This window comes from Callorhinchus milii, unplaced genomic scaffold (assembly GCF_018977255.1).
Source record: "Callorhinchus milii isolate IMCB2004 unplaced genomic scaffold, IMCB_Cmil_1.0 Scaffold10, whole genome shotgun sequence".
NCBI classification, from domain to species: domain Eukaryota; kingdom Metazoa; phylum Chordata; class Chondrichthyes; order Chimaeriformes; family Callorhinchidae; genus Callorhinchus; species Callorhinchus milii.
In genome coordinates, this window is record NW_024704751.1 from 20048512 (window position 1) to 20075256 (window position 26745).

The 26745-nt window shown below is 42.6% G+C and overlaps 1 protein-coding gene across 2 annotated transcripts in view; it reads left to right on the forward strand.

Annotated features, from left to right (window-relative positions):
• angpt2b (angiopoietin 2b) overlaps nucleotides 1-26745 on the forward strand; it is an 87490-nt gene that overhangs the window by 16606 nt on the left and 44139 nt on the right. The window contains exon 1 of one of the 2 annotated variants that reach the window (XM_007906739.2): nucleotides 19086-19841. The exons of the other annotated variant lie outside the window; for it this stretch is intronic. Within the exon in view, the coding sequence (XP_007904930.1) occupies nucleotides 19542-19841 (300 nt within the window). The 5' untranslated portion in view covers nucleotides 19086-19541. Of the gene's footprint in view, nucleotides 1-19085; nucleotides 19842-26745 lie in introns of those variants that run through there. 2 annotated transcript variants of the gene reach the window in all.

The window sequence follows — 26745 nt, forward strand, 5'->3', positions numbered from 1 at the left end:
AGCTTCTGACCTGGAGGCGAGAGCATCACTGACTGCTCCAGGAATGTCTCTTATTGCTCCTGACCATAAGCAGGAACAAATATGTGAACACCAAAATGATAACTTTTGGCACTGCTCCATTTCCTCCCATTAATACTAACAGGCTGACCCTACTTTGGTTCATCGTTTGTCCTCGTGTACCAGGGGCTGAAAATTCCTGTTTTCACGACAGCACCTCAAGTAACCTCCCCCTTCTCACATTGAAGGCAATGTAGCTGAAATTGTTTATCCCTGGGTGTGACCACTGAAAATGTTCCAATTGTGAAAATCAATTGGAGACAATGTGAGCATTGTATTGGATTTTGTGCCATATCATAGAGTGGAAACATCTGAAAGCTTTGCATGATTTACTGTGAAAGCGAAGTGACTGTATTTTGAGGATGGTAGAATGGGACAGAAGTAATCGAGGTTTGAATGCTTTAGATCATTGGGCTGCTTGTTTTCCTAACCGGGAATTTCCATTCACAGCCGACAAGGCCATGTATGAAGCCTACCAGTATTTCAGCCTAAAGAGCATCTGTGCATTAGGACATCTGGACAGGTAGTGGCACGCCAGCACACAAGCACATGCATGTGTGACAGCAAACAATATGATTGGCCACGTTATCCATATAACTCAATTGTCTGCTCCCCTCCAGTAACAGTACTAATACATGACAAACAAACTAAAAGCAAAAACATTACATTTGTATAGCACCTTTCACTTCGGGATTACAGGTAAAGGTTTGCACCCAAACTGGGGATTAGAATTAAGAGGGTGGAGGGTAGTGATGAGAGTAGCTGAAAGCATGGTCAAAGTCTTGAGTTGGATCTTGAAGGAGGCAAGGGAGGAGGCGAGGTAGAGAGGCTCCGGATGGGGATGGAGTTTCAGAGAGTGGGGGCACCATTTCCATGGTTTTGTTAAAGACATCATTGCTATATGGTTGCCTAGCAGGTGAAATAGATTAATGTACCCTCATTAGTTTTTGTTTTTATGCAGTGTTTTCTACGTAGTCAACATCTGATTCTGGAAAAATCTGAGTGTAATTCGAGGGTATAAAAGATTTGTGTTAAATAAGAAAGCTTTGACCTTGATAGCAGAGTATTGGTCTCTGAGGGCCATTAAATCAGTGGCAGAACAGTGTTTCCTGTTATTCTAACAGTGTAACTGAAACATTCCTGCACCTGTCTCATGGTCAGCTATTAATTGTCCAAGGGGAGAGCGAATGTATGTGTTTTCACAAAGCAGCACATGTTGTTACTATCTTATCACAATTTGTCCAAAAGAAATTAACTTCCTGAAACAGGCTGATAGATGTGCCACACACGGTTTATAAATTCAGAGTAAATAGAACTTTCCAATTTCATCTTTTGTCTTGTTTTTTTCTTTTCAAATTGTGAACATAGTCCTTTCTCAAACATGCCCAGAGTTCTCTGTGTGTGTGTGTGTGTGTGTGTGTGCTATCTACGTGAAGTGTCGATTGTCCTTTAAAGGATTTATTTCTTAGGTTACGTTGTGTGGTTATTACCATGCTTAGGTGAGATGTTAAACTGAGGTCCCTCTTGCTTGTTCAGGTGGATTTTAAAGATCCCATGACACAATTCATAATGAAAAGGGAGTTTCTCTCTCCCGATGCCCTGGCCAACAATCGCGCAGATGTAAATGGTCATTCCCTTCATGTTTGTTTGTGGGACGTTGTTAGTACAAATTGGCTGCTACATTCACCTGCAAAATATACAGTCACTGCACTTCACATTACATCCTGTGAAACATTTTGAGACAACATGAATAATTCTATATTAAATGCAAGGATTATTATTTTTTACTATCTTCCCTCTTCATGTTGCAAACCCTTAATGGTTTGGGTGATCCTAGCTAAAAGGCACCTAGAAGTTTGCCAGCCAACCTGTGTCTTCCTCTTTTACTATCTTGGTGATGTGGGTATATTTTCTTAATCCCGCCTTATATACCTCTTTAATGTCCCCTCTGAATGTCATTCTCAAGACTGAAGAGCCCTAACTTGTCTAATCATTGCTCATACCTCATTCCTCTAACACTGGGGATCATCCTCATTGCTCTTAACTACCTCAGTGTGTATGAGTGAAGGTAAACATTGTAGACAGGATTTTTACATATGGCAATATAAGGATTGAATGGCCTTTTATTGTTCTCCATTCTCTTTTGGCTGAATGATGCAGAATAAGAAATTCAATAAGCAAGCAGTGTGAAAACGGCCTGTGATTTACACGCAACTTTCACCAAGGTTCTGCCATTAGATGTATCATTTCCTTCCTGCAACATTTTTCGCTGTCTACCAAGATTTTAATGGTTTGATGGTTTATGTGAAAAAATGACATTTACAGAATCTTTCAGAATTGGCAACAATACAGCCTGGCTCAGTTGGGGGCACTCTCGCCTCTGAGTCAGGTTGTGGGTTTGAGCCCCATGTTGTGACTTTGAGCTCAAAGCCTAGGTTGACATGTCATTGCAGTGCCTGGGGAGAGCGCTACACTGTGAGAGGTAATGCCTTTCAGATGAGATGTTAAACTGAGGTCCTGTCTGTGTGTTCAAGTGGACATTAAAGATAATAATAATCCTTGATTTGATATAGCGCCTTATCATGTCGGAAGTATGTCTCAAAGCGTTTCACAGGATTTGCCCCCAGCAATGTCCCACAAACAGTCGTGGAGTGAGTGACCATTTATTTTATTTGGGAAATTGTTAGCCAGGACATTGGGAGAGAGAAACTTCCTAAGTTTTTTGAATAACGCCATGGGATCTTTAATATCCACCTAAACAGGCAGATGGGATCTCAGTTTAATTTCTCATCTTAAGGACGGCGCCTTCAATAATGCAACACACCCTGAGTTGGAGTGTCACATCACTTGTGTCCTGCCATTGGCTCTGATGCCTCAGTTCTCATTTTCAGGGATCCTTTTGAGATGCTTCAATTGGAAATATTGACATTGTTCCAGAAATTTCATATTTTAATAACAATAATAATCATCTGTTTGTTTCAGGCAAACATCTCAGGTTAGTTACATCGGGCTGACATGTTTACTCTCTGCAATTGTTGTGTGAGCGATACCATGCCTTTCCTCGTTTGGTTCATTGCGCTGAAGAATGTTTATTTGAAGGGGTCGAAGCATCCTGCGTTTAAACCAACATCCTCCTATGGAATAAACAATAAAATCTGCGAACACTGGAAATACGAAATCAAAACAGAACATGCTGGAAATCAACAGTAGCTCAATTAGGATCTGAAAGAAACAGAAAGGTTAATATTTCTTAATATTGGTAATTTCTGATGATGGGTGTCATACATGAAACATCCCTTTATCTTTTTCTTTCAGATACCGATTCAGATTCTGCATGTTTCTTACTCCAGCATATCCTGGTTTTGTGCTCTTGTGAAAGAATTGTATTTCCCATTTCATTGTGAAATGCCTCTTGTCTCTAATGTCCTTCTGATCTTGCCTTTGTTGCTCTGTGTTACTCTCTATTTTCCCTGAAAGATCTGCCGATGGAATTGGCTCTCCTTCCTGTTCAGGTGGATGATAAAGATCCCGTGCTATTACTCGAAAAGAGAAGAAAATTTCTCTCTCTCTGTATCCTGGCCAACAATCCCCCCAAATAAAATTACTCATTCACTTCATGATTGTTTGTGGTACTTTGCGGCGTACAAGTTGGCTGGTGCATTGATCCACAAAAACATAGCGTTTCCACTTTACTGTGTATCCTGTGAAGGACATTGAGATGTCTTTTCATACTTGAAAAACACTATACCAAATGTAAGGCTTATTATTATTAAGACTGGTCACCATATTAGAAGAATATTTTGACATTCATGACGTTACAGCGAAGGGAAGCAAGAGTACTAGCTTGAGTTAAGCATCGGATTATGAGGAGAGGTTATTGGGGCTAGGAATTATCACACTGGCAAAGTCTTTTCAAGATCTTGAAAATCAAAAATAATAGATCACAATTATGTTTAACATGGTCAAAAAATCCATAAATTGGGAATTCATACTCAAACGCAAGAGAGGGAAGGTGAGCTTGCGTCTTATACATAATTACTTTGATCAGTGTGATGAATCCAATGTATATAATCCTTGTATTTGATATAGTGTTGAAATGTTTAGAGGTTTTTCACAGGATTTACTGAGATGTTGTATGATGTAGGCAAGTGGAGCAGCCAATTTGTGCACAGCACTATGCCACAAAAAGCAGCCATGAAGTGAGTGACTAATTTCATCTGGTGGATTGTTGCCAGGACACTGGGAGAGACAAACTCACTCCTTTTTTCCCAATAGTGCCATGGGAGTCGAGATGGAACAGGCAGATGGGATCTCAGATTAAATTCTCAGAAGCATCTCTCAAATTGTTCCACTCTCAGGTCACATGGAACGTTACGGTACAGAAATTTAGCCCAACTTATCCATCCTAGAGTTTATACTTCACACGGGCCTCCTCTACTCTGTTCCCCTCTCTCTCTCATGCAAGCTTTTTGTGCCGGTTAATCACAAGACAGTTGACAAAAGTTGCAAATCTCTCATGTTAAAACTATTCTATAAGATCATAGCTGATTTGTACCTCAAGTCCAATTACCTGCCCTTGCCCTGTATCCCATGATACCCTGAACTAACAAATAGCTATCCACGTCAGTCTTGAAATCGTGAATGGATCCAGCATCCACACCAATGAGTAGATTCAGTGTTGTAACAGGTGAGACGTGCATTGCTGTTAAGGATTCTGTACCTCAAATGTCACAATTGAAGTTTGCGAAGATAAAAGAAGAGTACAGGGCCAGATCTTGTGTAAATTATTGATAACAGCTGGGACGATGGTTGAGATCTTGGAATTAACACACCCAGATTTTAGTGCCTAGTAATGGCAAGATTGGCGGATTTGGGAAGAGAAAAAAAGTTACAATTAGGAATTGCGAGAATTTATGAAAAGCAAAGTGGGAAATTGTATAAGAACCATTTCTGGTATGTCAAAATACAGCCATGGAAATTTACAGCACAGAAGAAACCCATTGTGGGTTTGCCGAGATGAAATGTAATCTCAGACATGTAATGACAAGGCCTCAGTGGTGTAGGATATCGTGGGCCTCTCCACCTACATGGTCATCAACCGACGTCCTCCCGACGTGAATGGCGCTCTATAAATACAATCTTGTTGTTGTTGTTGTTGTTGAAATGTTAACTCACTTTCCTCTCTCCATAGAAGCTGCCTGACCTGCTGAGTATTCCCAGCAACTTCTGTTTTTATTCCACATATTGTGTGTGTGTTTGTACAGATTAATGTAACCAACATCTACTTTCTACACTGTGCAGAGTCTGGTACAACAACAACAACAAATTATATTTGTGTAGCCTCTTTCATGTCAGGAGGACGTCCCAAGGCACTGGCACTATAGGAGCAACAGGTACCAGCTTGTGAACTGTCACTACCTGACTAACACCAGAAGAAATACAGTTCCAATGAGTGACTTTTCTATTGTTGATATTGTTGCATACCTGCTGCTGGGGTGGGGGGGAATAAAGGAGGTTTCCTGGAACTGATGGAGAGGGCACTGACTTCATGATGAAGCTAATACACAATATGTTACGCATGTATGTAATAAGACGCCTGTTTTTACAGTGATATTTAAGGAAATATGACGCTTGTTTGAGAAATGCATTTAAACTAACACTTCCTGGGTGCCACTCTGATCTGCCACTTATCACCATCTCTGTCCCTTCTGACGTTCGGGCTCCAGTCCTCCTCTCACCACTTAGAATAGAAATGTCTTGAAATAGAATCAGTTATTTCCTGAATGAACTGTGCAGTTTGACTTGGTTGAATGGGTGTCAAAGGGAAACATTTGAACTCACTTGCTCGCTTGCTCAGAGAACCTCCATCCGCTGACATCGTGTGCACTTCGCGGGGATTTCTTTGGTTTGGGACTGACTCCTCTTGACCGAAGTTGGCTGATTTAGCTGTTCATTAGCTCTTAATATCGGCACCAAGCCAGCCTTGTGTTAGCAGTTTGGAAAAGAGAGTGCAATTTCCTGTGATAGGATTAGGAGTGTACCAGACTGCTAAACACAAAGCAAGCTGTGCTCTGTCTTTAAACTCTTAAGAAGCATCGCTCTCCAGCATGCGACTGAGCCGGGGGGGTGGGGCTTGAATTCCCTTCATGACCTCCTGTAACTCTATTGTCCCTTTCCTCTGCTCAGCAAACACCGGCCTGCTTAATGCCCCTTGGCCAATCTGCCCCAGCGTCAGTGGTGAGCATTAACCTACTCCGTCCCTGTTCTGTGGCATTCCATCATTAGTTCCTCCATGTTTCCTTTTTTCTCACTACCTTTAAGACCTATTTCATTAACAATGTTTTCAGGTCAACTTCCCTCCCATACCCTGCAGTTAGGGTTCCCATTCAATTGTGTGCAAAGTGCTTCCAGACATTGTCCTAACATTAAACATTATCAATGTCAATTGCTGCTGCTGTTGCATTTGGATGGTTGTTTGGCACCTGACAAAATATCAGTCTCTCAATGGTCTGAAAGAAGTTTCTGAAAAGCCACTCCGAGATCAGTGTTGAGAAGCGTGCACACTGCTTGCCACTATTTCAGGATTAAATGCAGATGGACAGATTTTAACTTAAGCAATATCAGCCAACAAGTCACCCTGGCTCAGTTGGTAGAACTCTTGCTTCTGAGTCATAAGGTAATGGTTTCAAGCCCCATGTCAGGACTTTGACACAGGCCAGGTTTGGCACTCCATTGCAGTGCTGGGAGGAACATTGAGGTGCCGAACTTTGGATGAGATGTTAAACCATGATGCCGGTCTCTGCCTGTTCACTTGGATGTTAAAGATCCTGCAGTGCGATTCTAATAGAGAAGGGAGTTTCTCCCGATTTCTGGACGACAATCCTGCAAATAAAATTGGCCATTCACATCAAGGCTATTCGTGGGACATTGCTGGGTGCATAATGCAAATTCGCTGCCACGTTTGCCTACAGAACACACAGTCACTACACTGTACATTAAATCCAGCGAAGTTCTTTGAGATGTCCTCCTAATATGAAAATCACTGTATCAAACGCAAGTATTATTGTTAATATTTATTAATATTTAAGGAACATATTTAGTAAAACCAGCAGGTGGTATCCCTTTGGAAATAAATGGTTGTTCTACTCCGGGTCTGAGTGCTGCCATTTTGGTTTGATCCTGCGGAGGGAGTGAACCTCTGTGTAAAGACTGGGTCCTACGCTGGTGGTGCTTGGTCTCGCCTGGCTGACCAAACATTAAGTCAGTGTCCTGGGAGAGCAGGGAGTGTGACCCTCCTTGCCAGACAAAGCCTGGGAAAGCAAAATGAAAGACGGGGAAAAAAAACAACATAGAGCCTGACAGACCACAGAGTTTGCAATTCGCTCTATTTCCTTCTCCCAGTGGTTGGACTGCTTCACTGGTGAATGGCAGAGAATATCTTTAAATCTGAAGCCAAAACCAGTATTTAACTTTTCACAATTGATCACACTCGACACGATGGGGAATGGGGTTAAGTAAATAAGGCGAGCATGTTTAGTTACTAATTGATTGGACAAGCGCTCCCAATAAACATGATGACATTACACAGCAATTCCATTCAACATTGCATTGTTTTGGAAGGAAAGAGAATGATTCAGTTCATACCAACCATGACAGTTGACCATTTTTTTCCCCCTTGATTATATAACTCAACAATTTGTTTGGCATTGACCCACCCCCGACTTTGTAAAGTTTACCAATCCAGTAATCTTCTAGCCTAATGATGTGCCCCGATGGTGCCAAAAGCTTTCAGCCTCTTGGCACCTCGTGGGAGAGCAGACAGCTGTTTCGCTGCAGCTGTCTGAAAGTCCCTTGACTCCTAAATCCTCCGCATTCTTCCATGATATTTTTCATCAACTAAATCAAAGTTTAGAAACAGAGTTGTCCTGGAACAGAAACATAATGCAAACCAGATTAGACCAATCATTTCCATTCCGAGACCGTTTCATTGTTCACGGCTGTAAGCATCGTTGCTTCTTTGGAATTTCTTGGATGTTTGGGTCATTTGCAACATTCCTGCCTGAACATTCCTGCTTTTAATTTTTCTGTTCACTTTTTCTTGACAGTTTTTAAACCTGTAACTAGGTCTGTTTGTATTTTTTTGTGTTGCTTGGAAGGCTGGGCTGAGCCACGTAGAACAGGAGAGTTAGGTTGTTAAAGAAGACAATTCTAAGTGAACTGAAGTACATTAAGGTGATGCTTTACATTCTCTCCTCTGGCTCTAATCTGTGCTGCCACTTGTCTGTTAATACCTGGTAAGATGAACACCTACAAACTGCTAATTGCTGATTTAGAATCTAGATCATCTGTGGGGCCAATACTTATTTTTGTTGAAGTTTGCCTCTTTCCTAAGTCCCATTCATAGCGATTGAAGGGAATTTATAACTATCAGACATTGTTGGAGTCTCGCTTATCTGCTGTTTTGGAACAGGAACACCTCAATATAATGTCATGCTTTATTTCTTCTCTCAAATTAACCTCTCCTTGTAGCTCAGGTTAACCCCATATGTGAGGAGAGAAGGAATTTGTTTGTTAAGATTGTTGTTGGGGTGTGGAATTCATTGATTGGGATTTCAGGCTGGATCAATAGAAACATTCAAAGGAGATTGTTTTTTGCATTTGAGCAACAAAAAAAANTGGGGAGAAAGATAGGAAGTGGGTTTAACAAAAATAAATGTAGGTATGGCAATGGATGAATCTTTCCTCAACTAACCAAAATTTAGAGTCAAGGTAATCCTGGAAGAGAAACAATGCAAACCAAGTTAGCCCAATAGTTTTAGAGAGTACCATTCTACTTTTCTGTGCTGAACACATCTATGTTTCTATTGGTTTGCCTGACTATCATTGTGCTTTCACCACGACTAAGACATCTCTGTTGTAGGTTGGAAACCAAACGGCACACAATTCTCCAGGTTGGGCCTTGAGGTTGGTTGAGATGAAGAAGATTCTTCACTCCATTTGAACTCATAATTCCAGAACGCCAAGCCTTCTGGTCTCCTCACTCTGGCATCAAGGAATTTCTCAAATGTGTCTGAACCAGGGGTTCCTGATAGCCATTCACCCCCCTTCTCTGTAACAAAGAAATACTTCCTGGTTTCTTAGCAACCCTGAACCAGTGCCCTTTTGTCTTACCTCATTGGTGTCACTGAAAATATTGTTTCTGATTTTCAGATGTGCGTGCATTTCTGGTACAATAATAACAACAATTAATAATGATAACACTTGTATTTGATAAACCTTGCATTTGATTTAGCGCCTTTCATGTCGGGAGCATGTCTCAAAGCTTTTCGCAGCATTTTCTGTGAAATTGCAGAGACTGTATTTTGGAGGCAATTGGGAGGTGAGAAAGTCCCAAACTCTTCCATTCCGTGTGCTTAGAAAATTGCCATTTTCTAGCTACAGTGTTTAAATAAGTAACTGGGCCAATAGAAAAATTGGCCATCATATCAGATTCATTTCAGTGTTACAGAACAATGTGGGTTGAGACTTGAATATATCTCTGTAAGTGATGTTGAAGATGGCCTTCATCGGTGTGTGAATTATTTACAGCGGAAAAAACAATTTGTCCCCTGAAAGCTTAATCTATAAATGTCTGGGAAACGCACTGCTTTCTTCCATTTTTGCATTAAAGTTATAATAGGAGATTCAGCCACGATAAAATGTGTGCTTGTTCCAAATAAAATTACTTCACTCAAGCCCCACACTGAGGTTCTGGGCTCACAGTGCAGACCGACACTCCAGTGCAGTGCCGAGGAGAGTGGCATTGTCAGAGATGCCGCCATTCAGATGGATGGGACGTTAAACAAGATTGCATCTGCCTGTTTAGATGGACATTAAAAGATCCTGCGACACTATTGAAACAGAGTAAGGAGTTTCTTTCAGTGTCCTTCTCAGTAATTCTCATATTGACCAAATATTGGTCATTGCTAAGTGCAAATTGGCTATTGTATTTGTCTACAAAAATGCACGGTCACTACACATTACAGTATATTCTGTCAAGCGCTTTGAGACATCTTGACAACATAATAAGCAGCTTTATCGAATGCAAGGATTATAACTTCCTGGTGTCTGTCCTAGGCTTGATCCTCACAGCCCTGCCCCTTTGTCCTTTTGTCTTGATTTATCTAAATACTGTTCCACGTTTATTTTCTCTGATTTAGGGTTTTAAATTGTAATAGTTCTGAATTGAACTGCGTGTGAGAACTGTTTGCCATGTGTGTGAATTCAGAACTGAGTGCAGTCTCATCTGTTCTATTGATCTCTATGTCCCCAATCCTTCAGTGTGTAGTAAAGACAACAAACCAATACTATTGAAAAGATAAATCAAGGGTCCTGAAACTTTTATATAAGGCACTCAATGTAAACATGGAACACTTTGAAACACTCAACAGAAACTTTTGAAGCTGGAAGCATCAATGTAAATGTAAATCAATGTAAATTGGCTGCTGTCTTTTCCCACAAAAACATAGTCATTCCACTTTACAGTGTATCCTGTAAAGTGCTTTGGGATGTCCTCTTGATGTGAGAGGTGCTAAACCAAATGCAAGGATTAGTAACACAGTGCACAGTCAATCCACTTTACAATATATTCTGTGCAATGCTTTGAGACACCTCAACAATGTGATATTTAAAAAATCATTTATTATTACTATTATTATTAGTGTATTATTATTAATGTAAGGGAACAGAGGGCTATAGGAGAGACTGAATCAGCATCTCTATACAGCACTATACAAGTTTAATTTGCTGTTGAAGTATGTGTAGAGTGGAAATACGAGACTAGTTGGGCCAAATGGCCTGTGCTGTGCTGTATCACTCGACGTAACTCAGAGTCAGGTATGGTAAGGATAGAGTTAAGTAGCCTGTTGATATCTGACCATCTATTTGCTCTGGAGGCTATCATCGTCTCTCTTGGTGTTCCGATAAATTATTCCTTCAGAAGCATAACTAGGACAACTGGAGCATAATGGAATGTAGAGATTAATAAGAAAACAATTCTACAAGCACATTACTCAAGCTTCCCCATAATCAACTGCCAGCCTGAGCATAAAGTGAGAGTCCATCAATCGTTTATGCACACAGCCCAATTGCAAAGTTCCTTAAATTAGTTCCATGATATTAATGGGCAATAGAGCTAAACATCAGCAGTTTCCTCACAGTCTGACACCTTATCACATTGTCACAACGTGTCGAAGTGCTTCTTCACAGGATTGTTGTGACTGCGTTTCAGAAGGATTGGGCGATGGTTGTGACTGGCTAAATCTGCACTCGCATTTCACGTGCAAGGAAAAGCAAGCACAAATATTCCTATGAAAAAAGGCAACTCGCGTCAGTGATGATTCCAACAGTCACAACAACAACTTGTACTTACTTATATAGCACCCTCCATGCAGGGTAGCGTCTCAGTGGCGGAGCCTGACTCTGAGCCAGTCATGTCATTATAATGTAATTTAATTAGAATCTATTATTTTATTCGGCTGGTTGGTGTTTTCACTTGGGGTTTGATCCCACAATCTTCTGCTCTAGGGTTGAGAGTGCTAGCAATCCAGTGAAACAATTCACCCTTATTTGGCGCTGTTCACGTCAGGAGGACGTCTTGAAGGGCTTGACACGATTGACTGACACCCAAGCTGAGGTGGGGGGGAGGAGGGGAAAGCTGACCGAAAGCACGGTCAGAGAGGAAAGTCTTGAGAAGGGTTTTGAATATCGGGAGGGAGGGAGGGAGCTGGAGGGATTACAGAAAGTGGCTATAAAATAACTGAAAGGTCACCGACCGACTGGTGATGGGGCTGGGGTTAACTGAGCCAGGCTAACCCATGGCTTTAGTCCTCCTTAACAGAGCCATTGCCCCTTTATTGACTGTGTTGAATTAACTGCATCGCTCCTTTTTGACAGTGAGCTTCCTTTTTAACACCTTATCTTCAAACTGGGCCACACTTTGCAAGAGAAGGCAAAGCAATTCACATCTTCAACATCCTATATCGCTATCTAGCTGGGTTGCATTATATCTGAAACCACTCCTCTGTGCTATTAAACTACTCTTCCCCTAATGTGCTTAGCAGTTCATGAACAGCTCAAGTGAGCTGAGCATGTGTCTGGACACAGTTAGCCATTCTGTTACAAGAGTAATTGAAATGAATGTGAGTTGAAGCAGGAAGGTTTGAAGTGATCAAACACAGTAACACTATTTGCCATGTGTGGTAAAGCCTCTGGGAAATCTATCCTTGGGGCTAAATTTGCTTTTCGTTCTCCCGTTCCTTTCTGTACCTGCAAACGTCTATTGTCACTAGGGCTAAACAAGAGCAGTTTTTAAAGTGCTTTCCCCTTTGCAAGTGCTCCAAGATCTCATCTGGCGTGAAGGGCGCTATATAAATGCAAGTTATTGTTTTTGCTCCCCCTTCACCCAGTTTTTCAGTCAAAGGGTGTGCGTCTGAACCCGCAAGAAAACCAAAAAGAGACTTGAGAGGCAGATTCCACCCGAGAAATTACAGAGTATCCATAAATTGTCAGATTCTTTAATACAACGTTCATTTCAAAATTTATTCCCTTGAAAATTTTATTAAAATTTCTCCTCCAGCCCCCGCACAGTCTCGTGCGGTGTCCCTCAGGGCTCTGTCCTCGGTCCCCTCCTCTTCACCCTCTACATTCTCCCCCTTGGTGACAACATCCGCAGACATGGGGTAAATTTCCACATGTATGTGGATGATACCCAACTCTATCTCTGCCTCCACTCTCAACTCCAGGACCACTGGCATCCTGACAGACTGCCTGTCCGACATCAAGTCCTGGACGAGGGATAACTTTCTCCAACTCAACGTCAGCAAGACCGAGGCCCTTCTGATTGGCTCATGCCTGCGCTTTCGCACCTTGGGCGCTGGCAACGTCAGCCTCCATGGCTGCACATTCAACCTCACTAAGCCAGTCAGGAACCTGGGTATATTGTTTGACTCTGAACTGTCCTTTCTCCCCCACATCCATGCCATTACCAGCACTGCCTACCACCACCTCCGCAACATTGCCAGACTCCGCCACTGACTCAACCCTCAGGCTGCCGAAACCCACACATTCGTCACATCAATGCTCGATTATGGAAACTCCCTCCTCATCGACCTTCCCAACTCTTCCCTTCACAAGCTGCAGATCATCCAAAACTCAGCAGCTTGTGTACTCTCGTGTACCAGGCTCCGTGACCCCATCACTCCCACTCTTGCCCAACTCCTCTGGCATCCCTCAGAGGATCGAGTTCAAGATCCTCGTCCTCACTTTCAAGGCCATCTATGGCCTTCCCCCTCCTACCTCCCTGACCTGCTGACTCCCTACCAACCTGCCTGCTCCCTCTGTTCAGCGGGCTCCGGTCTGCTCCATGGCTCTCACCCGACACACCGTACCATCGGTGGCCAGGCTTTCAGCCTCTCTGCCCCCATGCTCTGGAACTCCATCCCACAGTCCCTTCACCTCGCTTCCTCTCTAGCCTCCTTCAAAGTCGGTCTCAAGACCCTTCTCTTCGATCGTGCCTTTGGTCGCCCTCCCACTCTTTGCCTTCCCTCACCCTTACACCACCCCTCCCCCATGCTCGGGCCCTGACACCTGACTGTTCTGTGCTTTGGGATATCCTCCCGACATGAAAGGCGCTCTATAAATGTAATTTTGTTGTTGTTGTATTAAGACCTTGAAAGAAAACCGGAATGAAAGTTAAAACTTGAATTTGCCACATTCGGAAATAGTCAGTCTGGACTCAGACGCTACTCATTCCCCCCCACCCCCTGTCTGCCCATATCCATGAGTTACACCCCACTTGATATAGTGTGGGGAGACGATAAGCAAATGGCTGACTTCCCCCCCACCTCGTTACCCAGACTCTGATCCATGCTGTTAGCCTGAGAGCCTGACATATTCACACATGTGTGAGGGGCAAAGTATCTCTGATCTCTCTTCTCTTTTCCTTCTCTTAATAATAGTAATCATTGCATTTAAAAAGCACATTGTCAAGTTGTTGAGACGTCCCAAAGCGCTTCAAGGAATATACTGAAAAATGGAGTGACTGTGTATTTTCTCTTCAAACCTTCCACTCTCCCCAACCCCACAAGTGGCCAAATCCCTCAGCTCCCACTTACCACCTTGTTCAGGAGACGTGAAACTAAGATCAAGCATTCCCAACACTTAATTCCCATTGCCACTATGACCACATGCCTCTACCCTGCTCTGCAGGATGAATTACACACAATAAAAGCTCTCAGCCCAGATAGACTTGGTTTGTGAATACACTTTGCACCCAGTGAGCTTTACGGTGGATGGGGAAGGAGTGGGTTGGGGGGAAGATAAGATTGATCATCTTTTCTTCAATGTCAACATGTTGTAAAGCTTGTTTGCAGAGTGCACAGACTGATCTATTTGTTTTGCGAACAGCTTAGGGTTAGGGTTAGGTAACATAAGAGCGAATTGCAGAGCAAAGAATTGCGTAAACAGACTTCCTGGCAGTTTGTGAAGAAAGGAGATTTAGATTTTTTTGGCATCCTTTCAAGAATTGCTTTGCTTGAAATACTTGTGTGTAAATCTGAACAATATAGGTCTGACGCTGTGCTCGAGACACAAGCTCATTTTCCTCTGCTCCGTCTTATCAGTTTAGGAAAGATTTTGCTTCAACTTAGGTACCCAGCTCCACATGAGGATTAGCAGTTGACAGGCATGAAGATCTGCCCCAAAATGTTTTGTCTGTGAGGAAGGGAAAATCTGACGTCTTGTTTTCTGAGAAATTTCGAGTCTTTAACTTTTTTAAAGTTTTTTTTTGACTGCGAGTTGAGCATCTAACATCTGGTTTCTTCGAAGGCGACCAAGGTAAGTAACCCTCGGGGGATAATAATAAGTTATTATTCTCTAACTGGATTTGTGGCCAGCTTTACGCTCATCAGTAACAGCAAAAACACTGAGTAGCCTGTTTGTAAAGCTACCCCTCCTGAGGATTGTTCAGAGGTACAATAAATAATCCTTGTGTTTTGCACAGTGGCTTATCATCCCCTCCCCCTGCATGCTTTATTGTCTTATTACATTGAAAAAATGTCTCAAAGCTCTCACAGGAATTACTGTAAACTGCGGTGACTGCATTTTGTGGGTGAATGCCGCGGTAAATTTGCACAAAGCAATGTCCTACAAACAGCCATGAAGCGAATGATCGATTTTGTCTAGGAGATTGTTGGCCCGGACACCGGGAGAGAAACTCCCTTCCCGTTTCGAACATTCGGAGTCCTTTAGCTCAGAGGTTAGAGCACTCACTTTGCAAGCAAGAGACTTGGGTTTGATTCCCGACAGGGCGAAACCTTGGGCAAGTTTCCTTACTCCAGGAATAATAATCCCTCAAAAAAAATTGATCACATCAATCCACGACTGTTTGTGGGACACTGCTGTGCGCAACTGGCTGCCGCGTTTCGCCCACAAATATACAGTCAATTCACTTTACAGTATATTCTGTGAAGCGCTTTGAGACGTCTAGAAGATGTGAAAAGCTCTATATCAAATGCAAGGATTATTATTATTATTATTATTATTATTATTATTATCAATCAAGCTATAGGAGTGATTTCCACCTCAATTAAGACTTGAATTTTTTTCTCAGTGTTTCACAGTGTGCAGATTTTATCGAATTATTATTTTATCAAATTATGTAATAACAATAATCCTTGTATTTGATGTAGTGCCTAAAACGTCAACATCTCAATTCAGTTTGTGGAATTTCCTTAAATAAATTCATAATTTTGAAGCTGTTTTTCTCTAGTTCTTAAAATAATCCACTGCAGACAATCAGCTTCCAAATTAAGAAACAAATTTTAATTTTTTTTACAAAAATAGGGTGAGTCTAGTCCCGGGTTAGAATTTATCCCTTACTGTGTGCTCTGTAACTAATTTGTAATGTTTCATTTGTCACATTTGTTACCGCTGAACTACATAAAGTATTATTCACAGAGTGCAAGAGTTTTCTATCCAATTTTGCCTGCCCCATTCAAAAATGATCATTTCTTAAGTCTGCAAGATGTTCATGTGGGGCTGAGATCGGAATACATATCTTTGCATATAATATAGCACCTTATATCGTCAAAATGTCTCAAAGTGCTTTGCAGGATTTACTATGCAATGCAGTGACTCCTTTTTTTAAGGCAAATGCGATAGCCAATTTTTGCACAGCAATGTCCCACAAACAGCCATGAAGTGAATGATCAATTTTATCTGGTGGATTGCTGCCCGGGAGAGAGATATTCCCTTCTCTTTTCAAATAGCGCCACTGGATCTTTAACGTTCACATGAAAAGGCAGAAACAGGACTTTGGTTTAATATCTTAGCCAAACCACGGCATCTCCACGGAAATTTTAATAGAAGCCCAAGGCAAAAGATTGACGCCACAAAGCGTGTAGTGCTCCGCCAACACTGCTTTGGAGCGTCAATCTAGAATGAGCAGTATGTGGGGGTTGAACATGCTATGTGGAGTCCTGTAGCTCAGTGGTTAGAGCACTCGCTTTGCAAGTGAGAGACCTGAGTTCAATTCCAGGCAGAGGGCGAAACCTTGGGCAAGTTTCCTTACTCCACACAGAGCCCAATAATCCTCCAAAATACAAAAAACAATAATAAATTGGTCATTTTCAATCTACGACTGTTTGTGGGACATTGCTGCACAATTGGCTGCCGCGTTCACCCACAAATATACAGTCAATTCACTTTACAGTGTGTTCTGTGAAGCGCTTTGGGACGTCCTCCCGACGTGAAAAGCGCTATATCAAATGCAAGGATTATTATTATTATTTATTATAAACGGAATATAAGATGTGTTTAAATGAACTTCCTTTGAACATTCTCTACGTTGAATGTAAACAGTATCGTAGCCAGATCGCTGTACATTTTCTCAAACCAAATGATGGCATTATTTTCCTGGGATGCTATTGGTACATTTAAAAGCTTTGAATAACATTTAAGAGACAGTTGCTGATGTGTGTGTGCTGTGTGTAAACTGTAGTGAGAAGAGAAAGAGATCCTTTTTTTTGCCTTGGGCTTCTATTAAAATTTCAGTGGTTTCCTTTTTCCATTTTTATAACTGTGATTGAAGATGCTATTTGAACTGGCTTGTGTAAAAGACACATCGTGTACTGTTATGTTCTAGTCCGCATATAGCAGTCAAATAGGACTATATCCAATTTAATATGTTCATTTGTTGCTACTGCCACTTAACATCTGTTAGGATGCGTTGCTAGGCACAAGCAGCTAAACATGGTTTAAATGGATGCATGGTTTAAATCAACATTACATGAGTATAAAAGATCAATATCACCAACATGTCAGCCTGGCTCAGTTGGTAACACTTTCACTTCTGAGTCAGAAGGTTGTGGGTTCAAACGGTGTTCCAGCACAATGTTAGTCCACAAAATACACAGTCACTGCACTTTACAGTAAATCCTGTGAAGCACTTTGGGACATCACTCCCGATGTGAAAGGCCCCGTGCCAAATGAAAGGTTATCATAATTTTTTTAAAGAATTATTCCATGGATTCTTTACATGTGCCCAATAAATGATTGATATGTTTTGCAGAAAAGTACTGTATTGTCTTCAAAAATTTAGAAAGATTAGGCTTCCCACAGCAAACACAAATAAGGGCAGATTAATGTAATTCATCAACATGTGATTAAAAAGGCTCAGTAAATATGGCTTTTCAAGTCATGTGAAGTGCTTTGATATTATTGGTTCTAATTAGCATCATGACCATGTGTAAATTTGATCTAATTTATGTGATTAATGGCTGTTATCTCAAATAACACAGCAGTTACATCTTTCAGATTCTACATAAGTAGGTCCCTTTGCTTCTTATTTAAGATAGAAGGTTTGATTGGTCAGCCGGGTCTCTGACACATGCAGAAACCCATTTCCAATGCTCAAGAGTCTCCATCCCAGACTGAGAATTCCACGTCTGCTACCAACACATGGAAATTCCCCTGAATGGAATGCACACTCTTCCCTTGAGGGATGCACCCTGCTTATCCAGTTCCAGGGAGTATTGGGCGCAGGTTGGTACAAGTCAAGGCTTGGGGACTCCAGAGTGTACGTTGAGGTAAGATGGATAATATAAAAGCAGCACAGAGCGATAGTGTGACGCTCTGGAGGAGATGCTACGCAGATAATCTTGGTTGCTTTTGTCAGTGAGACCAGGAGAGAAAAAATCCTTGCATTTGATTTAAAGATCCAACGACACTTCAAAAAAAGAAGTTTCTCCCGATGTCCTGGCCGGCAATCCCTGAGCTAAAATTGGTCATCACGCCTTTGCTGTTAAGTCCTTGCATTTGGTACACTGTCTTATCATGTCATTGAAATGTCTCAAAGTGCTTCAAAGGATTTTACTATGGAGTAAATATGCCTTGGCATGTCCTCCTGGTGTGAAAGGCACTGTATAAAAGCAATTTTTTTTTGTTGTTATTTGTTTGAGTGTAGTGATGGTGTATTTTGTTTGTAAACAAGCGGGTTGAATAAGTTACATTAAAGCTGGGAAAGTGGGTCAAATCTTAGCCTGTTGCTCTCCTCGTCAGCACTGTGGTCAGGGTAGATTTTGCTGTCATCTCACCATGCAGGTATCTCTTTTAGCACAAAAAATTTGAGTTATTCAGGGTTAAATGGTTAATGCAGCACAATGGAATTTTCACAGAGGAACTAGCAAGTTCTGGAAAATTTGAGTTAGTTTGTAGGGATTCTGAAACTTGTTGCGTTTCTGGCAATGAACTGAATGTTTCTGATCTGCAGGTGACTGATGTTCTCTGGCATGTTGGGCTGATTCATCCGCTGTCTTGGCTGAAACGTGTGGGTGGACAATGAATGGTGTGTGACATCGCTCATTATCAGAGTGGCACATGAGGATAAACTGACTGATCCAGTTCCATCAGCTGTTAGAGTGACAGAGAGAGAGAGTTTGTGAGCACATTTGCTGATCACACACAGCTTTGTGGTCAAACCATCTCCGGTGAGGTAGTGTGCCTAACTGCTAACTCTTGCACCAAACATCTCTCTCCATGTCTTGGCCTGAGTCCAACCGCAGGGAGGGAGAACGTCTCAACACTTCCTGCATTTGTCAGTCTAACGTAGGCTGTGAGATATAGGAAGCAATACTCAGCCTTATCACTGAGGCACAGACAGAAAACATTCTCGGCCACTCCACAAAAAGGCAGCGAACATTCTCAGCCACTCCACAAAAAGGCAGTGAACAGACAGAACCACCCGTCAGGAAAAAAATTGAGTGTTTAGCTTTGTGGGGGATTTCTGCAATCAAGTAATTCAGTCTCCGTTAGCAAAGAGGCAAGGAAAGCGGGTGCATAAAGCTTTAAGAGGGTTTCTCATTCCTTCTACAATCGTTTCCAGGCTCAGCTGCAGAACTCGGAGAACAATCTCCTTCCCCCCCACCCCCGCACACACACCCCCCAAGATGCTGTCAAACTGTCTGTCGTTCGTGAGCTGTGTTTGCACAGTGTTAGCCATGTCTGGCTCCAGCTCCTACCACAAGGAAAAGGAGAGTCTGGAGAAACAGCACCACCGGGTACAGCATGGACCGTGCAGCTACACCTTCCTGCTCCCCGAGGTGGACAACTGCCGCTCAGACCCCGACTTCCAAATGTCTAACTCGCTGCAGAGAGACGCTCCTCCCCCTGCGGAGCCCAACTGGTCCAACAAACGCCTACAGCATCTCGAAGGCGTGATGGAGAACAACACCCAGTGGCTGCAAAAGGTAAGCGGCGCCAACCGTCTCCTAGTCCCCTACAAACGGACTACTTACTTGTCTCCTGTGGCAGCAGGTCCTCGCCCCCATTCGGAGCTGTACGCAGCCCAGTAAAACACTGCGATCAATCATCCTGCCGCTGCTAAAGCCACGCACACAATAGTTAGCCTCTGCTTCGAGTGCTCTAATGTTTACAAAATAAAAATAAATGAACCCCTAAATATCCTGGGTGCTGTAGGGTCTGACGGAAAGCCTTTGGGGAAATGTACAGCACGACACAACTTGGCTTTGGCAGCAGGAACATTGCAGCCCTGAGCCACAGCAAAAATGATAAGTTTGCATTTTGTACAGCATCTTTCACGTCAGGGAGGAGATATTGAAACGCTTCGAAGGATTCACTGTAAATTAGAGCCTATTTTGTGAGCGAACACAGCAGCCAATTTGCGCACGGCAAACAGCGCCTCAGGATCTTTAAGGGCCGCCTATAGATACAGCCGAGACCTCAGTTTAACTTCTTATTCAAAGGACGGTACCCCTGACATTGCAGGACTCCCCCAGCACCACTCTGGAGTGTCAGTCTGGACTGTGAGTTTAAAGTCCCAACATGCGGTTTCAGTTGACAAGCTTCTGACTCAGGGACGAGAATGCTGCCAACTGAGCCAGGCTGACACACAACACATTTGATTAATTGTGCATCTTAATTTAGCTCCAACTTTGGCAACACAAAAGGTTTTTCAGCTTTGGTTGTGTTTTTGTGCTGCCAAAGAATGTCAGTGAAAGCGCTGGACACCAGTGTATTTCAGCTCCATGATGCAAAGTGCTATTAAAATTAATAATAATGATAGTGCCTTTCACGTCATTGAGATGTCCATTTGAACAGGTAAGCGGGACCTCGGTTTAATGTCTCATCCAAAGGACAGCGTATCTGACAAAGCAGCACACCCCAGCACTGCATTGGAGTGTCAGCTTAGACTATGTGATTCCAAGTCCCGACATGGGGCTTGAACCCACAACCTTCGGATTCAGAGGCGAGAGCGCTACCATTGCGCTAGGCTGACACACTGTTGGTATTATAACCCTATCACTTCAAGCTAGTTGAGAAGTAATCTGCTGTAGATAATCAGCAAATTCTGTGTCTAGTTATATAGTGGATGTTTGGGGTTAATTATTTTCTCCCTCTCTCAGTGAAAGAGATGTTTGAATCAAGGCAAAAAGAGTGTTTAATGTATTCGAGGCACAGTGAGTGCTGAGTTTCCCATTGCGGATTGGGATCAGCGTCTAACTCCCTATTCAGGCAGATGGCAGTCAGATGTAATATATCTTCTGTACAAAACTTTTCCAGCTGTTATTATAATAATAATGATTCCTCGCGTTTTGATATTGTGCATTTCATGGCAGGAGGATGTCTCTGAGATGCTACCCCATGTGAAGAGAGCTATAAAAGTTGTTTTTTGTCACAAAGCGCTTCATAGGATTTAATGTAAAGTGGAGTGACTGTGGGCGAACGCAGCAGCCAATTCGGGCAGTGTCCCACAAACAGAGATGAAATGAGTGACCGATTTTATTTGGGAAATTGTTGGCCCGGACATCGTGAGAGAGAAACACTTCTCTTTTCGAATAATGCCACGGGATTTTTAACATCTTCCCGAAGAGGCAGATAGGTTTAATGTCTCGTCCTCAGGATGGCAGCTCCAACACAGCGCTTCCCCAGCACTAAACTACACTTTAACCTCAAGATCCAAAAGTGGGTCTTGCAAATACAATTTTCTGACTTGGAGGTGAAAGTGTGACAGAGCAGTGTATTGAAGTGTCAGCCCAGAAGGAAACCGTAATATTTTTTATGTCTAGAAACAGCAGCCAGGAAGCAAAGCGTATTCGCTTTGGAATAAACCGTTTACATCAAAGCTGCAGTTTGTGGCCAAAAAAGTCCGGGACAGAAACGTGGAGAGCTGGGAAGAGCAAGAGCTTTTTGTTTGAAGGTGTTTCCTCGTCTGCAGTGAATTTGATTGATTGATTGATTGATTGATTTGCTTGAATGATCGATTTCTCGCCCGCTCTCCTCGCTGCTGAGATGGAAGTGTTTGGCTGAGTCAGTTAAAGGGAATCCAAAATGTACTTCCCCATTAACGTAAACTGAAGCTTTTTTTTGTTGATTCTTGTTTTAAAAACTTTAGATAAAATCCATTGAGTAGATGTTGTTCTCAATAAATTATCTCAGAACAAAATGGAATCACATGTGGAATCACAACAACAACAACTTGCATTTATAGGCACCTCATACATGGCAGCGTCCCAGTGCGCTTGAAATCACTTTGGGATGTCCTCCCGAAGTGACAGGCAGGCACTGTGTAAATGTAACTTGTTTTGTGGAGCAGATGGACAGTGTCTCCAATCCTCCCTTCACTTTTTGAACCGAGTCACAGGATCTTTAACATCCAGGTTCAGGAGTTGTCTCCCTTCTGTTGGCTGCCAGAATCCTCTGTGCAGTAGTGTGGGCTGCCTGCTATCTGCTCTCTGCGTGATGTGTGTTTACAAGGAGAAGCTGCCCTCAGCTCGGTGCTGTTTAGCACCAAATCACCATCTCACTCTGAGAGCCCACAGGCTGATGTGAGATGTGAAACATTGCAATAATAGCGATCCTTGTATTTGACCTGACGCCGTATCACGTCATCAATGCATCCCAAACTGCTTCACAGAATTGACTGTATTTCTAGGCAAACACCCAGCCAATTCTTACACAGCAATGACCCACACATGGCTATGAAGTGAACAACCATTTTTTTTGATCTGGGGTAATTGTTAGCCAGGACACTGAGAAACTCCCTTTCATTCTTTTCAGTTGTGACAAGCGGTCTTTAACATCCAACTTAACAAGCACGGATACGACCACAGTTTAATGTCTCATTTGAAAATGGCACCTTCAATAATACTGCACTCCCCAGCACTGTGCTGGAGTGTCAGCCTGGACTGTAAGCTTGGTGTCCCCAATGTGGGGCTTGAACCCCCTAACATTTTGACTCGGAATACAAATTGAGCCAGACAACTGACACACAAAATGGGGGTGTGGGTGGGGGGGTTGGGAGGGGAAGAGTGAAATAATGCAGTACTTAATGTATACTGCAATCGTCACATACTACAATTTCTACCCACCCGTAGGAACAGGAGTTGGCTATTTAGCCCCTCAAGCCTGTTTTCCAGCGGCAACCTCCCTCTCCTTACTAGAAATGTCATAGCTTTAAACCAGAATTCCATTCCCAGCATTTAACACAGGATTTTTGTGACGTTTTCCCTCTGAATCTGGGGCGGACACTGGAATACTGGCCTGGGGAAGGCTGCCTTGTCTGAGGTCCCTTCGTCAGGTTGATGTTTAAAAATCCTGTGACACTGATCCTGGTGTCCTGGCCAACAATCTCCCAAACAAAATTGATCATTCACCTCGTGTGTGTGCAGATGTGTTTGCATTTGCGAGACTTTGTAATAACTGCCAAGTGACTTCCAAACAAGTTCCTATACTATAATAATAATAATCCTTTCATTTGATATAGTGTCTTATCACGTCTTCGAGACGTCTCAAAGTGCTTCACAGAATATATTGTAAAGTGAATTGACAACATTTGTGGGTGAAACGCAACAGCCAATTGTGCACAGCAGTGTCCCACAAACAGTCATGGATTGAAAGACCAAATAATTATTGTTTTCTTTAAAAAAATGTTTTATCACACTATACTTTGTGATAGAGTGAGACATTTCAGTGTGATAAGGCGCTGTAAAAATCTGATCTTTCCTTACCCCTTTTCCAAGAGCTTTCTTCGTGGGAGAGTGGCATAAAATATCTGTGACAAAGTGCAGGGCTGCTCTTAAAACTACAAATATGATTTCAGTATCTGAGGAATGGATAATTTTGACCCGTAAAATAACCAGAAGAGAATCATCTGGCGTGTTTGTGTATTAAAAAAAANTCCTTGCAGGAAGCTATTAGCCTCCCTGCAGGAATCATTTTTCAACACCCTTTAAAGGGAAATCGTCAGAAATGTACATACTATTTAATTTTTTTTTATCTCTCCCATTAACAACGGGGACTAGGTCTGCTTTGTTATTGATCATTGTAGACTCTTGCAATTATATATATCCCTTTGGTCATTATAAACCCATACACGGTCCCCCCCACCCATCAGTCATTCACATTATGGCTGTGTCAGGTACAAACCCTCGACCACCCAGGGCCTTGGACAACGTAAGCGATGTTATTTAAATGCAAATTTATATCAACCAGGTGATGAGACGCTATATCAAATGCAAGAAAAATGATTAAATTTGTTGTTGGTTGTGGGAGGTTGCTCTGCACAAATTGGCTGCCACGTTTGCCTACAGAATTACTGGGCTTCACAGTAAATTCTGTGAAGCACTTTGAGACGTCCTCCTGACGCGAAACGTAAATCAAAATTAAGGTTATTATTATTTTATGATTATTATTATTATTGAGTTGCTTGAAACTTCCTTTTCTTGTTCTGAGCTGGGCCAGCAGCGGGAAGTTTGCCAGTTCTCCTCGATGGATTTAGCTGGTTAAACTCCCAACAATTGCCCCAAAGCTCATTCTGTGTTCACCAAGTCTTGGCTCTCGCCAACCAGCGGCTAAACTATCTGGGATTAGATAAGTAGGGTGCACTCCTCCAGGAAAAGAGAGAGAGTGTATTCCATTCCAGACAAATGGATACCAGACACATGTGGAGCTCTCTGCAGTTTGGCTTGGATACTCTTAAGCTTGGTGACGATTTTACGGGTATCAGATAACTATCTAAGCAAACAGAACCACATTTTCATTCCTTGCCCCCTCTGCTCTCTATCTCCGGTATTTTCCAGTCATTATAGTGGATGATGGAATGCTCAATAGAGCAGAGAAGACACATATTCTGCAGCTTTCTAAACATTTTATCTTCAGGGCTGTTTAATTTTAATAAACACAAATGTTCATCTTAAACTGAGGTGCCATCTGTGTCTGTTCAGGTGAATGTTAAAGATCCCATAGCGCTATTGAAAAGGAGAAGGAAATTTCTCCCGAGGTCCTGGCCAACAATTACCGTGATAAAGTTGGTTATTCATTTCATGGCTGGTTGTGGAACAATGCAAATTGTCTGGCACATTCACCCACAAATGCATAGTCACTACACTTTATAGTGAATCCTGAGGTGTGGTTTAAGGACAATAATAATCCTTGCATTTGATATATAACCATATCCAAATAAACAACACAATTACATTTGTATAGCACCTTTCATGTTGGGAGGATGTCCTGTTATTATGTTATCATGTTATTGAAACATCTAAAAGTGCTTCACTGAATATATTATATATTATATATATTATATATTGTAAAGTGGATTGACTGTGTAGGGAAACACAGCAGTGTCCCACAAACAGCCATGGAGTGAGTGTCCAAATTTTTTTTAGTTGATTAGTACTCCTGGAAAGCAATCTGCCAATCGACCAACAGCCGGGTTCCTACTTACTACTAGATTAACTGATGTGTGTGGAAAAGAAACTTGCATATGATTGGCCTCCCCAACTCCTCCCTCCATAGGCTGCAGATCATTCAGAACTCTGCAGCCCATGTAATTTCCCGCACCAGGCTTCGTGACCCTATCACCCCCATCCTCACCCGACTCCACTGGCTTCCCATCCCACAGAGGTTACAGTTCAATATCCTGGTCCTTGCCTTCAAAGCCCTCCAAGGCCTTGCTTCCCCTTACTTCTGCGACCGCCTAACCCCCTACCACCTGCTCACTCCCTCTTCTCAGTGGGCTCCAGCCTGCTTCATGTCCCCCGCCTTTCCTGCCCCACCATTGGCAGGTGGGCCTTCTGCCACTCTGCCCCCACCCTCTGGAACTCCATCCCGCAGTCCCTCAGCCTCACCCGCTCCCTTGCCTCCTTCAAGACCCGTCTCAAGACCCTTTTCGACCGTGCCTTCGATCACCCTCCTTCGCCCCCTGCCCCCCACCCTCCCCGATCCTGACCCCCAGTTCGGGTCCGAAACCCTGATTGTCCAGCGCCTTGGGACGTCCTCCCTCTTACATGGGCTGCAGAGTTCTGAAAGATGCTATACAAATGTAATTTTGTTGTTACCTCAGAGATATGATAAAGGTGCTATATCAAATGCAAGGATTATAATTATTATTTTTTGGGCAGCATTTGAGGTTTAAACATGAAGTGAAACCAGCAAAGACTGAGCTTGTGTTCACTGTGAGCCAGATGTGACTGATAGAGAGCAGCACATGCACATGCTTGGGTAACAGCACACAGGGGAATTTCACACAGAAATCTTCAACAAAGAATTAAGACGTGAGGTCAGGCGGCAGTGTCTGTACATAGCAGCTGTGGTGCCTCAGCAGAGAACACACAGATGTTGCATGCAAACTGTGGTCAAACAATATGCACCGAGCTCGATTACATGATGGAGCGCTCCCAAACCTTTGTCACTGGTTTCCTTTTCCTTTGGATTCTGCACTTCAGTCCAGTTATAGCTGCAATAAGCATAGGATGAGGTATGAGTTCTCGGCTTGTTTAAAGTGATTCCGTTGTACAGGGTGTTCAAATGTCCTGTTACCCCCATGGTTTTTTTTCCTGCCGTGCACTGACCAACAGCTGAAACACGTGGAAGAATGATGACTATTGTATTTAGAAGTACTCAATTGCACTCGGAACAAGTGTTTAACTGTATTTAGACGTCCAGAGGATCGGTGTGAGTGTGTGTATATGTGTGTGTGAGCGCCATCATTTTCATGGCAGATAATGATCCGTCGCCATGTTTGGTGTCACATCTTCTGTACTATGATGGAGTGAGGAAGCAAAATGCTTCTCTGGCAGCTTGTCTCAGCTCCTGTGTTAAAATTAAAGTTCATTGTAAGAAAAAAAGGGG